General features: G+C 42.6%; 1 protein-coding gene across 2 annotated transcripts in view; it reads left to right on the top strand.

Moving 5' to 3' along the window:
• MCCC2 (methylcrotonoyl-CoA carboxylase 2) overlaps positions 1 to 14,967 on the top strand; it is a 68,125-nt gene that overhangs the window by 22,060 nt on the left and 31,098 nt on the right. For both annotated transcript variants that reach the window (XR_002730837.2, XM_023207946.1), the window contains exon 7: positions 14,810 to 14,923. Coding sequence is in view for 1 of the 2 variants with exons in the window: in XM_023207946.1 (XP_023063714.1) it covers positions 14,810 to 14,923 (114 nt within the window). In the remaining variant the exon portion in view is untranslated. The remainder of the gene's footprint in view (positions 1 to 14,809; positions 14,924 to 14,967) is intronic.

The raw sequence follows: 14,967 nt of genomic DNA, 5'->3' as shown, positions 1-14,967 counted from the left end.
AACAGAAATTTCTTTTTTAAATTCCAAGAGGTTCATATTATATATCTAATTCATATTATATAGTTCATATTATTTATAATGTCTATAATATACACAAACACACACAGACACACACACACACACACACACACACACACACCACATATCAGTATTTCTTTGAGCTACTTCTCTTAGCCTTTATTTTTTCATGTTTCCCTTAAATAGGAATAGGAGGTTTAGGGTTAAGGTTTGCCTTCCCATATATATATATATTTTTTTTTTTTCCTTTTTTTTTTTGAGACGGAGCCTGTCTCCCAGGCTGGAGTTCAGTGGCACGATCTTGGCTCACTGCAAGCTCCACCTCTTGGGTTCACGCCATTCTCCTGCCTCAGCCTTCCGAGTAGCTGGGACTACAGGCGCCTGCCACCATGCCTGGCTAATTTTTTTGTATTTTTAGTAGAGATGGGGTTTCACTGTGTTAGCCAGGATGGTCTCGATCTCCTGACCTCATGATCTGCCTGCCTTGGCCTCCCAAAGTGCTGGGATTACAGGCGTGAGCCACTGTGCCTGGCCTGCCTTCCCATATTTTTATGAACTGTATTTTTAAGTTTCCATAGTATCTTGATCTTTCTCTTACTCTAATTAATTTTCTTGGGCAAGGCACGGTGGTTCACACCTCTAATCCTAGCACTTCAGGAGGCTGAGGTGGGGGATTGCTCGAGGCCAGGAGTTTAAGATCTAACACATGGCCAGCGTAGTGAGACCCCATCTCTCTCTCTCTGTTTTTTTTTTTGAGGTGGAGTCGTGCTCTGTCCTCCAGGCTGGAGTGCAGTGGTGTGCAATATTGGCTCACTGCAACCTGTGCCTCCCAGGCTCACAGGATTCTCCTGCCTCAGTCTCCCAAGTAGCTGGGACTATAGGCACATGCCATCATGCTCAGCTAGTTTTTGTATTTTTAGTAGAGACGGGGTTTTACTATGTTGCCCAGGCTGGTCTCGAACTCCTGAGGTCAAGTGATCTGCCCTCATCGGTCTCCCAAAGTGCTGGGATTATAGGCGTGAGCCACTGTGCCGAGCCCAGTCCCCATCTTTTAAAAATGAAAAAACAATTTTTTTTTTATCTGCTTATTTTTCTTCTCACACCCCAAAATCATGTTGATACCTTTTTTTTAAAGGAAACAAAAAGCACCAAAATGATGCCAAAAGATAAAGACCTTTTCTGGCTTCTGCTGTTTTTGAAGCTTTTCTCCCACCCTGGGTGGCTACTTTTTTTTTTTTTTCCCCGCCCCTTTGAGATGGCGTTTCACTCTGTCATCCAGGATGGAGTACAGTGGCACAATCTCGGCCCACTACAACCACCACCTCCTGGGTTCAAGCAATTCCCCTGCCTCAGCCTCCCCAGTAGCGGGGACTACAGGCATGCACCACCAGGCCCGACTAACTTTTTTGTATTTTTAGTAGAGAAGAAGTTTCACTGTGTTGGCCAGGCTGGCCTTGAACTCCTGACCTAAGGTGATCCACCTGCATCGACCTCCCAGAGTGCTAGGATTATAGGTGTGAGCTAACACACCCAGCCAACATTCTTAAGGATTGGCATAGCGTCTTCATTTCTGACTGCTCACTCCTTCAAACCTCTGTGCTCTATGAGAGTTTCACCAGCCGAGACCAGATTGCCACTCTGCACAGCCTCTTGGTATCATCATTTTTTTCCTTTTTCCTGAAATTCTCCTTATGCTTCATGCCACTGGTGTGCCCTTATTTATTTATTTAATGATTTAGCCAGATCTCATTACCTTTCATCTCCCTGATCTTTCTCTAGTCTTGACCCCCCTCTACATCTCTACTGAACCTCAGGGGTTCTGCTTTCTCAGTCAATTTCCTGCTGGTACCTTAGTGTGAAATAACAAGAAATATACACATTGATCTCTGTCCCCAGTTCCAGGAACACAGCTCCTAAAATCCTCATAAGTTTCTGAGCAGTAGGGTTACTAGGAGGCTCTTTTGTTCCAATATTTGGTGTCTGCCCCAGTTCCTCAGACAGGATTCCTAATACCTTGTAGATAGGGATACTAGAAGAATCTTTTGTTCTATGATTTGGTCTTTGACCCTCATTCTTGTCACAGAGCTCCAAAATCCCTTGGAATTTCCTGGGTGATAGGAACATCTTTTATTCTAATGAGGCAACTCTTAGTGGGCTCCTGGATGGTGCTGGTCACCAGAAAGACCAAGCCATGACCATAAACTTGGAGCTTTCAGTCCCAGCCCTGTCCTCCAGGGAGGGAGAGGGGCTGGGGATTGAGTTAATAATGGACTATGCCTCTGTGATGAAGCCTCCATAAAAATCCCTAAACTATGGTGTTCAGAGAGCATCTGAGCTGGCAAACTCATCCAAGCCAGGAAGATGGTGCATTCCCACTCTGTGGGGACAGAAGCTCCAGCACTCAGGACTTTTGCAGACTCACCCTATGTATCTCCTCATCTGGCCATTCATCTGTATCCTTTATGGTGTCCTTCTTAACCAGTAAACATAAGTAAAGTGTTTCCCTGAGTTCTGTGGGCCACTCTCGTAAATTAATCAAACCCAAGGATGGGTAGTGGCAGCCCCGATTTACAGTCAATCAGAAATATAGGTGACAACCTGCTCCTTGTGGATTGGCATCTGAAGTGAGGGCCATCTTGTAGGACTGAGCCCTCAGTCTGTGGGATCTGAGGTGTCTCTAGGTAGACAGTGTAAGAACTGAATTGGATTAGAGGACAGCTGGTGCCTGCTAGAGAACTGCTTGGTGTGTGGAGAAATACCCCCACATATCTGGTGTTAGAAGTATTGAGTGACAGTGTCAGACAGTAGGAAAATCACTTTTTCCTCTGTCTTTTCAGACTTAGGTTCAAACTAGACACTGAACACATTAACTTACACTGCTCATTTGTTCTTTCACCTGAGTTCCCATCTGCTGCTAGCACTCCCTTGCTCTCTCCCTAGGACTTGATGTCATCCTTGGCTCTTTTCTCTGCATTTTCCCTTACTTAGTCCTTTTAGGTCAAAAATATACATCTTTGTCATTTTTGTATCCCCGGCAGTTGCTCTGATGCTAGGCACAAAGTCAACACATCCTAAGCCTTTGCCGAATACACTGATGAGTCCTGTTGGTTTCACCTTTGGGTAGGTCCTCTCCACTCTGTTCCTACTGTCACCCCCAGAGGTAGCTCAGGCCTTTGTTATCACTATGCTGTGGCTCTAACCTCGCCTGCCTGGTATCCCTGCCTGCCTAGTCTATCCTTTCCCATACAGTGGACACGTGCTGCAAGGTTATTCTTTTATATGGCCCCCCTGTTACTATTTGCTACAAAACAAAGCTCCTACTTCTTAGTCCAATACTTAAGCCCCCGTGTGATCAGATTTCAACCTAACTTTCTAGCATTATTGCTCCTGGACCCTAAACTGCAGTCAACCTGATGCAGTCACTGGTCTCCATATATACCCTGGCCTTTTTTGACCATCTGCTCAGGCCTGTGCTGGTCCTCTTTCCCCTCATCCTCCTGGGTCTGAGTCTCCAACTCATCTTCCAAGACACATCTCCCATGCCACCCTTTTAAGGAAATCCCAGAATCCTTTACTGGAAGTAATCTTTTCTTTCTCCTAGCTCCCATAGTTCTTGTACGGTGCCTTACTAATGGCATTTATTCCTTTGATCTAGATATATCTGGACTAATTTCCTCTACTAGTCTGTTAGCTACTTGAGATTAGAGACAATTTAGATGAATTTTTATATCCTCACACATTTCCCTGAGATGCTATTTACTTAATATTTATTAAAAGATGAATCTCCTTGTAACTATTAAAGTTATAACATGATAGATATTGAGTGGTTCTATTTCCTGATTTTAATATTTGTTTTGTTGTTTATTTAAGACTTTGGTTTAGACAGACTGATAAAACAATTCCTTATATTTATTATATAAGTTAATCACTTTTAAGTTCAATTATGTTATGTATTCATTTCCATAGTAAGCACCAGCTTCCTTACTCAAATTTAGTTGTTGTTTTTCTCTCCAAGGTTGGTTTTTATTTAATGTTATTTGCCTTGCCCATTGTAAATTCATTTACCTACTTATTTCAAAGAGTGTGTCTATTGGCAATCATATCTCTAGAGTTTTCTATATCTTTGCTGCTATAAGAATGTGGATAGATTCCTATAGACCTTCCAAGTTTCAACATTTTCTTTTGCTGTCAAGCAGAAAAGATAGTTAAGCTAGGTACTTACCTTTATGTTCTCTTCTGTTTCATCTTTCTTTCGTGGCAGGTTTTAAGACGCCTTAATTGTTTCTGGAGTTTAAAGAGTTGATGTGTTGGTGTCTGGTGGTCTTTCTTCGAGTCTCATGTTATGAGAATGTCTTCTCTGGGCCTTCTCCATATCTGAGGCCTGATGACATGATGATCTTTGCAATGTGCTTCTTTTATTTTCCCAAAGGTGCAGTTTAAATGTGTCCCCCAAAAGTTTATGTGTTGGAAACGTGGTTGCCATTGTGGTGATGTTAAATGGTGGCACCTTTGGGAGGCGATTAGATCATGAGAGCTCTGCCCTCATGGATGGATTAATGCTGTCATTGTGGGAGTTTGGCCTTTTACTCTCTGTCTCACACACTCTTGCCCTCGCTTGCCCTCCCAACTTCTGCTCTTCCACCATGGGATGACTGTCAGATGGCAGTGCCATGCTCTTGGATTTCCCAGCTTCCAGAACTGTGAAAAGTAAATATCTTTTTTTTTTTTTTTGAGACAGAGTCTTGGTCTGTCGCCCAGGCTGGAGTGCAGTGGCCGGATCTCAGCTCACTGCAAGCTCTGCCTCCTGGGTTCACGCCATTCTCCTGCCTCAGCCTCCTGAGTAGTTGGGACTACAGGCGCCTGCCACCTTGCCCGGCTAGTTTTTTGTATTTTTTAGTAGAGACGGGGTTTCACCGGGTTAGCCAGGATGGTCTCGATCTCCTGACCTCCCTCGTGATCCGCCTGTCTCGGCCTCCCAAAGTGCTGGGATTACAGGCTTGAGCCACCGCGCCCGGCCGTAAATTCCTTTTTAAATTTTTCTTTCTTTTTTTTTTTGTAGAGGTGAAGTCTTGTTGCTCAGGTTGGTCTCGAACTCCTGGCTTAAGCAATCTTCCCACCTCAACTTCCCAAAGCGTTGGGATTATAAGCATAAGCCACTATGCCAGGCCAAAATTTCTTTTCTATATAAATTACTCAGTCTTGGGTATTCTGTTATAGCAGCAGCAAACAGTCTGAGACACTGATTATGGTTTCCATGTCTGGCTTTTTAAGTTTGAGACTTAGAATCCTCTGCAGAAGTGGGATCTTCATATGTGTTTTCTTTAGGTCTCACATTACTTTTCATTTTTATAATTTAGTGATCGTCTAGTTTGCTGTAGATTGATCTTTGCTCTGGTGCATTGGTTCTCTTTCTTGTTTTAGTATAAGCAACAAGGTGTTTTTGTTTGAATGAATAGTTTATTTCTTCTGAAATAGGCATCATTCATCTAGCCATACTTAGTTGCAATTCCTCAGGCCTTTCTCTTTTCCTTTGTGTTGTATTCTGCCTATTTTCACTTCTTTTTGGAGACATATTTAAAATTATTCTCAGGTTTCCTGTTTTTCCTCTTACCTTATCTCCCTCCTCCTCCCCGCTTGCCTTAGCTTATTATTTTTGAAATGTATCTTGTTGGTTTTCACTGTTTTCACCTTGGTAATTATTTTGAGAAGCTTAGGATAGGTACTGCATCCTTTTTCTTTTTTTGTAAGATAGGGTCTCACTCTGTTGCTCAGGCTTGAGTGCAGTGGCACAGTCACAGCTCACTGCAGCCTTGACTTCGAAGGTTCAAGTGATCCTCCTGCCTCAGCCTCCCAAGTGGTTGGGACTTCAGGTGCACACCACTATGCCTGGCTAATTTTTATTTTTATTTTTGTAGAGATGGAATCTCACTGTGTTGCCCAGGCTGGTCTCACACTTCTGGGCTTAGGGGATCTTTCTGCCTTGGCCTCCCAAAGTGCTGGGATTACAGGCATGAACCCATGTGGCCTCTTGTTTTATTTGTTTATTTTTCGAGACAGGTCTCATTATGTTGCCCAGGCTGGTCTTGAACTCCTGGGTTCAAGTAATCCTCCTGCCTCAGCCTCCCGAGTAGCAGGGATTACAGGTGTGTGCTACCCTGCTTGGCTTGTTTTAAAAATACATTTCAAGGTGGGCGTGGTGGCTCACACCTGTAATCCCAGCACTTTGGGAGGCCAAGGCGGGCAGATCACTAGGTCAGGAGATCGAGACCATTCTGGCTAACATGGTGAAACCCCTTCTCTACTAAAAATACAATAAATTAGCCGAGTGTGGTGGCATGTGCCTGTAGTCCCAGCTGCTCGGGAGGCTGAGGCAGTAGAATCGCTTGAACCCGGGAGGTAGAGGTTGCAGTGAGCTGAGATTGTGCCACTGCACTCCAGCCTGGGTTACAGAGTGAGTCTCCGTCTCAAAAAAAAAAAAAAAAAAAAAAAAAAAAATTAATTTCAACCTGTGATGGAGATGGATAGGGCCTAGGAGAAACAAAATCACTGTTTGATTACTTTGAGGCTCCCTGACAAAAAGATCGAGGGGGAAACAGAACATACTGGGTAAGATAGACTTTTTGTATTCTGTGTGCATTTCAGTCTATCCAGTTGGCATAGATAAGCATGACTACTATCAAATCAGTGGTATTGATCAGTCAGTATAGTTGATAATGCTCTTAAATTCTTGACAGCTATTGAATTGAGATGTATATTTTGTGATTTTTATTTTTTAATGGTGGTTTTTCAGGTGGGGCAGGAAAAATGTGATGTGGGCAGTAGTATCTGCTTTCTACTTTGAATTGAAAAAGAAGTAAGGTGACATTAGAAGAAATTATTATATTTTTAATGGCTTTTTCATCAAGCAGTTGGAACTTTTTTCTCCCTCCAAGTTACATTACATTTATCACAATATTTCCATGAATTGGATAGTATTCTACAATTTTGCAGGGAGGAACTGAGGTCTAGAGTTCACCTAGCTTTTCAGAATTAGATCAAAAACCTCTTAGCTCCCTGTCAGAGACCCTTTCCATGGGGCAGGCTGCTGACCTACAATATGTAATTTGCTTTTCGTATAAGGAGACCCAGTCTCTATTTGTTTAGGCAAGACCTGGAGGGTAATGAAATTCAATCTAAAGCTTTTCCAGATGATTACCTCTGTTTTGTAGCATCTCATTTCCTTTTGCTCAGAAATGTTTCCTGTGCCTTCTGTGGAGGGGATGACAAGAATTGATACTGTCAGGTATGTCTTATCCTCATCCTTCTTGTACATTCTTACTCTTGATTCAAGTCTTAGAATCACCTCACTTTGGCCGGGCGCGGTGGCTCAAGTCTGTAATCCCAGCACTTTGGGAGGCTGAGACGGGCGGATCACGAGGTCAGGAGATCGAGACCATCCTGGCTAACATGGTGAAACCCCGTCTCTACTAAAAAATGCAAAAAAACTAGCCGGGCGAGGTGGCGGGCGCCTGTAGTCCCAGCTACTCGGGAGGCTGAGGCAGGAGAATGGCGTAAACCCAGGAGGTGGAGCTTGCAGTGAGCTGAGATCCGGCCACTGCACTCCAGCCTGGGCGACAGAGCAAGACTCCGTCTCAAAAAAAAAAAAAGAATCACCTCATCTTGCAAGAGGTGTTTGTTCCTATCACAGAGCAGGCCCACCTCACTGGTGACTGGGTGGACTGTGGCCTCTCGGTGGAGTTCTCTGGAGTTTACCTCTGTCCCATTGCAGATGCAGGTCCCTGTGATGTCTGTCCTGGCACAATGCCTGTGTTGTACCACATCACAAGCCAAATCTCTGCCTCTGAGTCTGGTCAGAAAAGTTTCTGGTCATGCATCTTATGTCCTTTCAGTGTCCTCATGTGACGTCTTTGTGATACCACCAGTGAATGCTTTGGGACATGGCAAGTTGTTAATGCTATTTGGCCCTGGGATTCCTGTGCTTTGTGAGAGGAGGAAGCAGATACAGGAAGAAGCAGATGCAGCTGGGCACAGTGGCTCATGCCTGTGCTCCCAGCTTCTTAGGATGCTGAGAGGTAGGAGGATTGCTTGAGACCAGGTGTGCTACCTGGGCAATATTGGGAGGCCTCATCTCCAAAAAAAAAAGAAAAAGAAAGCAGACACAGTGGCAGAACTCTTGTTCCATTCACTTTGTCACCTTTTGTGAATAAGTGAATGACTCAGAACTAAATTACAAAGACTATTAGTTGGGCGTGGTGGTGCACCTGTAGTCCCAGCTACTCGGGAGGCTGAGGTGGGGGGATCTCTTGAGCCCGGGAAGTCAAGGCTGCAGTGAGCTGTGTTTGTGCCACTGCACTCCAATCTGGGCAACAGAGTCTCAAAACAAAAAGAGAGAAGAGATTGTATGACATTGCATGACAGTGACTAATCATTAGTGAGCTCTTTTATCTCTGTTTTTTAATTTAATTTTTATTTCTGTCATCAAAATTTGTTTTTAGCAATATTAAGATTTTGCCTGTTGGTTACCAGAGGCTGGGAATGGGAGTAGAAGGTTGGGGGAATGTGAAGATGGTTAATGGGTACAAAAAAAAAAAAGAAAGAATGAGTAAGACCTACTATCTGATAGCACAACCGGATGACTGTAGTCAATAATAATAACTGCACATTTAAAGTAACTTAAAGTGTATAATTGGATTGTTTACAACTCAATGGATAAATGCTTGAGGGGATGGATACCCATTCTTCAAGATGTGCTTATCTCACATTGCATGCCTGTATCAAAACGTCTCCGGCTGGGTGTGGTGCCTCATGCCTGTAATCCCAGCACTTTGGGAGGTCAAGGTGGGAGGATCGCTTGAGCACAGGAGTTCAGGACCGGCCTGGGCCAAGTTTCTGGTCATGCATCTTATATCCTTTCAGTGTCCTCTTAGTGGAGAATGCCACAGAATTTTCTTTCTGGGGTTTCCGATCATTTGTCCAGTGAGCTCATGTAACGTCTTTGTTGTACCACAGATGAATGTAACATGACAAAACCCCATCTCTACTAAAAAAAAAAAAAAAAAAAAAAGAAACTCATGTACCCCATAAATATATAGACCTATTATGTACTCCCCAAAATTAAAAATAAAAACAAGATTTTGCCTGTTAGATACTTGTTTGAGAATTTTGACTCCTTTGTACTTAGTTTTTGACTCTTATTTAAAAAAATTTTTTTGGGGAACAGAACAGAGCCCTCAGAAATAATAGCACACATCTACAGCCATCTGATCTTTGACAAACCTGAGAAAAACAAGAAATGGGGAAAGGATTCCCTGTTTAATAAATGGTGCTGGGAAAATTGGCTAGCCATAAGCAGAAAGCTGAAACTGGATCTTTTCCTTACTCCTTATATGAAAATTAATTCAAGATGGATTAGAGACTTAAATGTTAGAGCTAATGCCATAAAAACCCTAGAAGAAAACCTAGGTAGTACCATTCAGGACATAGACATGGGTAAGGACTTCATGTCTAAAACACCAAAAGCAACGGCAACAAAAGCCAAAATTGACAAATGGGATCTAATTAAACTAAAGAGCTTCTGCACAGCAAAAGAAACTACCATCAGAGTGAACAGGCAACCTACAGAATGGGAGAAAATATTTGCAATGTACTCATCTGACAAAGGGCTAATATCCAGAACCGATAAAGAACTCAATCAAATTTACAAGAAAAAACCAAACAACCCAATCAAAAAGTGGACAAAGGATATGAACAGACATTTCTCAAAAGAAGACATGCATATAGCCAACAGACCCATGAAAAAATGCTCATCATCACTGGCCATCAGAGAAATGCAAATGAAAACCACAATGAGATGCCATCTCACACCAGTTAGAATGGCAATCATTAAAAAGTCAGGAAACAACAGGTGCTGGAGAGGATGTGGAGAACTAGGAACACTTTTACACTGTTGGTGGGATTGTAAACTAGTTCAACCATTGTGGAAAACAGTATGGCGATTCCTCAAGGATGTAGAACTAGAAATACCATTTGACCCAGCCATCACATTACTGGGTATGTACCCAAAAGATTATAAATCATGCTGCTATAAAGACACATGCACACATATGTTTATTGCGGCACTATTCACAATAGCAAAGACTTGGAATCAACCCAAATGTCCGTCAGTGACAGACTGGATTAAGAAAATGTGGCACATATACACCATGGAATACTATGCAGCCATAAAAAAGGATGAGTTCATATCCTTTGTAGGGACATGGGTGCAGCTGGAAACCATCATTCTCAGCAAACTTTCACAAGAACAGAAAACCAAACACTGCATGTTCTCACTTAGGTGGGAATTGAACAGTGAGATCACTTGGACTTGGGAAGGGGAACATCACACACCAGAGCCTATTATCGGGGGCGGGGGAGGGGGGAGGGATGGCATTGGGAGTTATAACTGATGTAAATGACGAGTTGATGGGTGCAGCACACCAACATGGCACAAGTATACATATGTAACAAACCTGCACGTTGTGCCCATGTACCCTAGAACTTAAGGTATAATTAAAAAAAAAAGAAATTATAAAGCTAAAAAAAAAATGTTTTTTGCAACAGCTTTGTTGAGATATAATTCAAATATCATATAACTTACCCATTTCATGTGTACAATTCAATGGCTTTTAGGATATTCACAGAGTTGAATGAATCAATTTTAGAATATTTTCGTTTCCCCAATAGCAGTCACTCCCCATTTCTACCCAGTCCGCCCCATTCCTAGGCCACCACTAAGCTACTTTCTGTCTATAGATTTGCTTGTTCTGGACATTTCATGTAAAGGGAATCATATATGATAAGTGGTCTTTTGTGACTGGCTTCTTTCACTTAATATAATGGTTTCCTGGTCTTGAACTCCTGGGTTCAAGCAATCCTTCTGCCTCAGCCTCCCTAGTAGCTGGGATTACAGGCGTGTGCTACCCTGCTTGGCTTGTTTTAAAAATGCATTTCAAGGCGGGCGCAGTGGCTCACACCTGTAATCCCAGCATTTTGGGAGGCCGAGGCGGGTAGATCACGAGGTCAGGAGATAGAGACCATCCTGGCTAACATGGTTTCCATGTCCTGTTCCTGGTTTTCCTTCACTTTCTGGGATGGCACAGAAAGTTGTACATATTTCTGACGTATGGTTTATAAACTGTTCTTGAAAAAAAAAATTGTTCTACATACTGTCTGCCATCTCTGGAATAGTTGAACAGTTTAGATAGGTTCTTTGAAGAACAACATTAGATAAGTACTTCCAAACAAAGTCTGTCTCAAGTCTTCAGATGCACTTTAATTGTAGTCACTTAAGATAGATGTTTTTTGATCTCTGTGTTAATTGTCCTATTGTGGCAGAACAAATTGTCCCAAAACTTGCGCGGTGTAAAACAACACACATTATTTCGCAGTTTCTTTGGGTTGGGAGTCTGGGCGCAGCGTAGCTCTGGGTCTCTCACATGGCTGCAGTCATCTCGGGGCTTGACTAGGAAGGACCCACTTCCTGGCTCACTCCCATGGCTGTTGGCAGGGTCCAGCACTTTGCAGGCCTCAGTTTCTTACGAGCTGTTGACCAGAGGCCTTCCTCAGTTGCTTGCCATACGGCCTCTCCCTAGAGCATCTCACAGCTTGTCACGTGGTTTCATCAAAGCAAGAGAGGGAGAAGACAAGAAAGAGGGCCAGCAAGAGCAAGAGGGCCAGCAGGATAGTAGACAGTTTCTCATGGCCTGACCACAGAGGTGACAATCCATCACTTGCCATATTCTCTTTATTACAAGCGAGTCGCTGGACCCACCACATATTCAAGAGGAAGGAACTACACAGAATGTGAATACCAAGTCACAGGTTTGGGGGGACCATTTTAAAAGCTTGGTTACCAGAATCTCCTGTCCTTTTCTGAGCTTGTGTAGCTAGGGTCAAGAGAGGTGGATTGCTGATTTCCTTGGTTGTTGAGGAACTGTGGAGAAACATGTCGGAAGCGTCCCTTAGCCATATAGTAAAATTCCCTGAAGTAGATATGCTAATAATTTGTCAGCTATTCCCTTGTGAGGCTTTTCTAGATCTCCTTTCCATTGTTCTTCCCCTACTCAAATGGTATCTTAGTCATTTCCAGCCGCTATACCAAATTGTCATAGACTACTGGATGTCTTAAACAACAGACATTTATTTCTCACAACTCTGGAGGCTGGAAGTCCCCAGAGATAAGGGTACACACATGGCCTGGTTCTTGGTCAGGGCCCTGTTCCTGACTGTGTTCTCATGTGGTGGCCAAAGAGATCTCCTGTCTCTTCCTTATAAGGGCACTAATCCCATGGGGGGTGGGGGCCCTACCTTATGACCTCATCTCACCAAATTACTCCCCAAAGGCCTCTGCCTCCACCTACCATCACACTGGGGACAGGGCTTCAACAGATGAGTTCGGAGGAGACACAAACATTCAGTCTGTAGTAGATGGTATGATGGCATTTAGTTTCATCATTTCTCTTACTTTTGTCTTATGACATTTCTTTCTTCCTTTCTTTTCTTTTTTTTTTTTTTTTTTGAGACAGAGTTTTGTTCTTGTTGCCCAGGCTGGAGTGCAATGGTGCGATCTCGGCTCACTGCAACCTCTGCCTCCTGGGTTCAAGCCATTCTCCTGCCTCAGCCTCCCGAGCAGCTGCGATTACAGGCATGCACCACCATGCCTGGCTGATTTTGTATTTTTAGTAGAGATGGGTTTCTCCATGTTGGTCGGCTGATCTCAAACTCCTGACCTCAGGTAATCCGCCTGCCTCAGCCTCCCAAAGTGCTGGGATTACAGGTGTGAGCTACCACACCCACCCCCTGCCTTTTTTTTTTTTTTTTTTAAGATGGACTGTCACCCCGTCACCCAGGCTGGGGTACAGTGGCGTGATCTTGGCTCACTGCAGCCTCCGCCTCCCAGGTTAAGTGATTCTCCTGCCTCAGCCTCCGGAGTAGCTGGGTTTACAGGCATGCGCCACCACACCCAGTTAATTTTTGTATTTTTAGTGAATACTGGGTTTTGTCATGTTAGCCAGGCTGGTCTTGAACTCCTGGCCTCAAGTGATTCACCCACCCCGACCTCCCCAAAGTGCTGGGATTACAGGTGTGAACCACTGTGCCGAGCCTGTCTAACTACATCTCAACACAATAATTCCTCTTCCTCTGTTTCCTCCCCTACCTCCCTCCCTCATCTTGGTCTTTGAATTCTTGCTGACAGTTGTTTTCTTTTTCCTCCTTTTGCCCTCTGGTTGTTTTCATGGGACTCTGCCATGCCTGCTTAGTTCTTTAGGTATTATTTTTGAAAACTGTTCCCTTTTAGATTTGACATCACTGTGACTCTTCTCTAAGTTCCTTGACTGTATTTCTTTTTGAGTACTGAAATAGTTTGAGCTGAACTCAGTGTTCTGGTAGAGAGAACAGTATGCTAAGGTAAAATTGTGTCCTTTGCTTCCCACAGAAACTTGAAAAAGCCCATAAAATATTTCCAACATGCAGAAAGTATATAGAATAATAGAACTGAATGCTTGTGTGCTCACTACCTGGATCTATTAAGCGTTAACATTACATTTTGTTATTTTTGCCACAGATTTGAAAAGAATATACCCCTTTAAAAGTTTATTTATCTGTTCAAAATGTATTGATGGAAATCTTGGTTATTTACATATTTTTGCTATTGTGACAATGCTACGTGAGGGTTTCTCTGTGCTCGTAGGCAGGTTTTTTGTAGCCATAGATATCTGTAACACAAACTTCTGGGTGATTGATAAGCAAAACTGTAAGTGATAATCACTTCTGTAATATGTTGACAAATAAACGTTGAAGCCACTTTTAATAACATACATGAAAGCTTTAGTTGAGGAAGAATGCTTTTTGTGTTGGCCGTTTAGATGGAAAGATGCTAACTCATGTTACCTTTCATCTTTTGATTATACTAGTATGGCATGCTGTTTTTCAGAACATGTTGTTTGCATGCCTGTAAGGAAAACTGATGGAATATTGGAATTAGTAGCAAAAATTGCTTTCATATGATAATTTTAAAAATATTCATTATATACTTTATTTTTCTTTGGTGGTATTGTTCATTCCTATTTAGAAGTCATCAGCCAAACTTTTATTTATTATTCTTGGTATCATACTAATTTGCGAGCAAGATTTTTTTAAAGCTTTTTATTATGGAAAATTTTAAACACACGAAACTAGAGAAAATAGTACTGTGAACCCTATGTACACATCACCCAGCTTCAATACAATCGACTTTTCTTTTGAGCAAGGTTTTAAACTGTGGTCTTAACATTAGTTTTATATTTAGAAAGTATTACATCCAGCGTAACAAAATATTAATAACGTCCATTTGAAGAGTTATTTTAGTATTCCTGTGAGGTAAGTGGCAAATGTTTAGAGGACTTATTATTATTATTAGACATAAAAGTTATCCTTTTAATACAGTTTTGCAAAATTATGGGTATATTGTGGGTTTCTTCTCTCCGTAAGTTTCTCAGGCCAGTAGTCTATCAGGCCAGTCTTCTCTCTGACAGGGAGATTAGATTGTCCATAAGTTTTGTAAAAGTGAGACATAAGCCCTTGAAAATGTTTTGATACAAGAAGTCAGAAAACTCTTTGAAACATTTAGAGGACTTTGTTTTTTAAATGATGTTCAGGGACCAACCCGTAATGTCCTCTGGTCACTGCAGTGTTTGTGGGATTCTGGATCAAACACTATAGAAGTCGCTGCACGAGCTGCATCTCATTTGTTTGTCGTGTGCTTGGATTCCAGATCGCAGTGGCCATGGGCTCCTGCACCGCAGGAGGAGCCTATGTGCCTGCCATGGCTGATGAAAACATCATCGTACGCAAGCAGGGTACCATTTTCTTGGGAGGACCCCCCTTGGTAAGAACATAAGAATGTTGGTTGATGGAAATTAAATATGCATA

This window comes from Piliocolobus tephrosceles, chromosome 4 (assembly GCF_002776525.5).
Source record: "Piliocolobus tephrosceles isolate RC106 chromosome 4, ASM277652v3, whole genome shotgun sequence".
Classification (NCBI taxonomy): domain Eukaryota; kingdom Metazoa; phylum Chordata; class Mammalia; order Primates; family Cercopithecidae; genus Piliocolobus; species Piliocolobus tephrosceles.
Note: the sequence above shows the minus strand (reverse complement) of the source record. Positions and strands in the feature narration are given on the sequence as shown.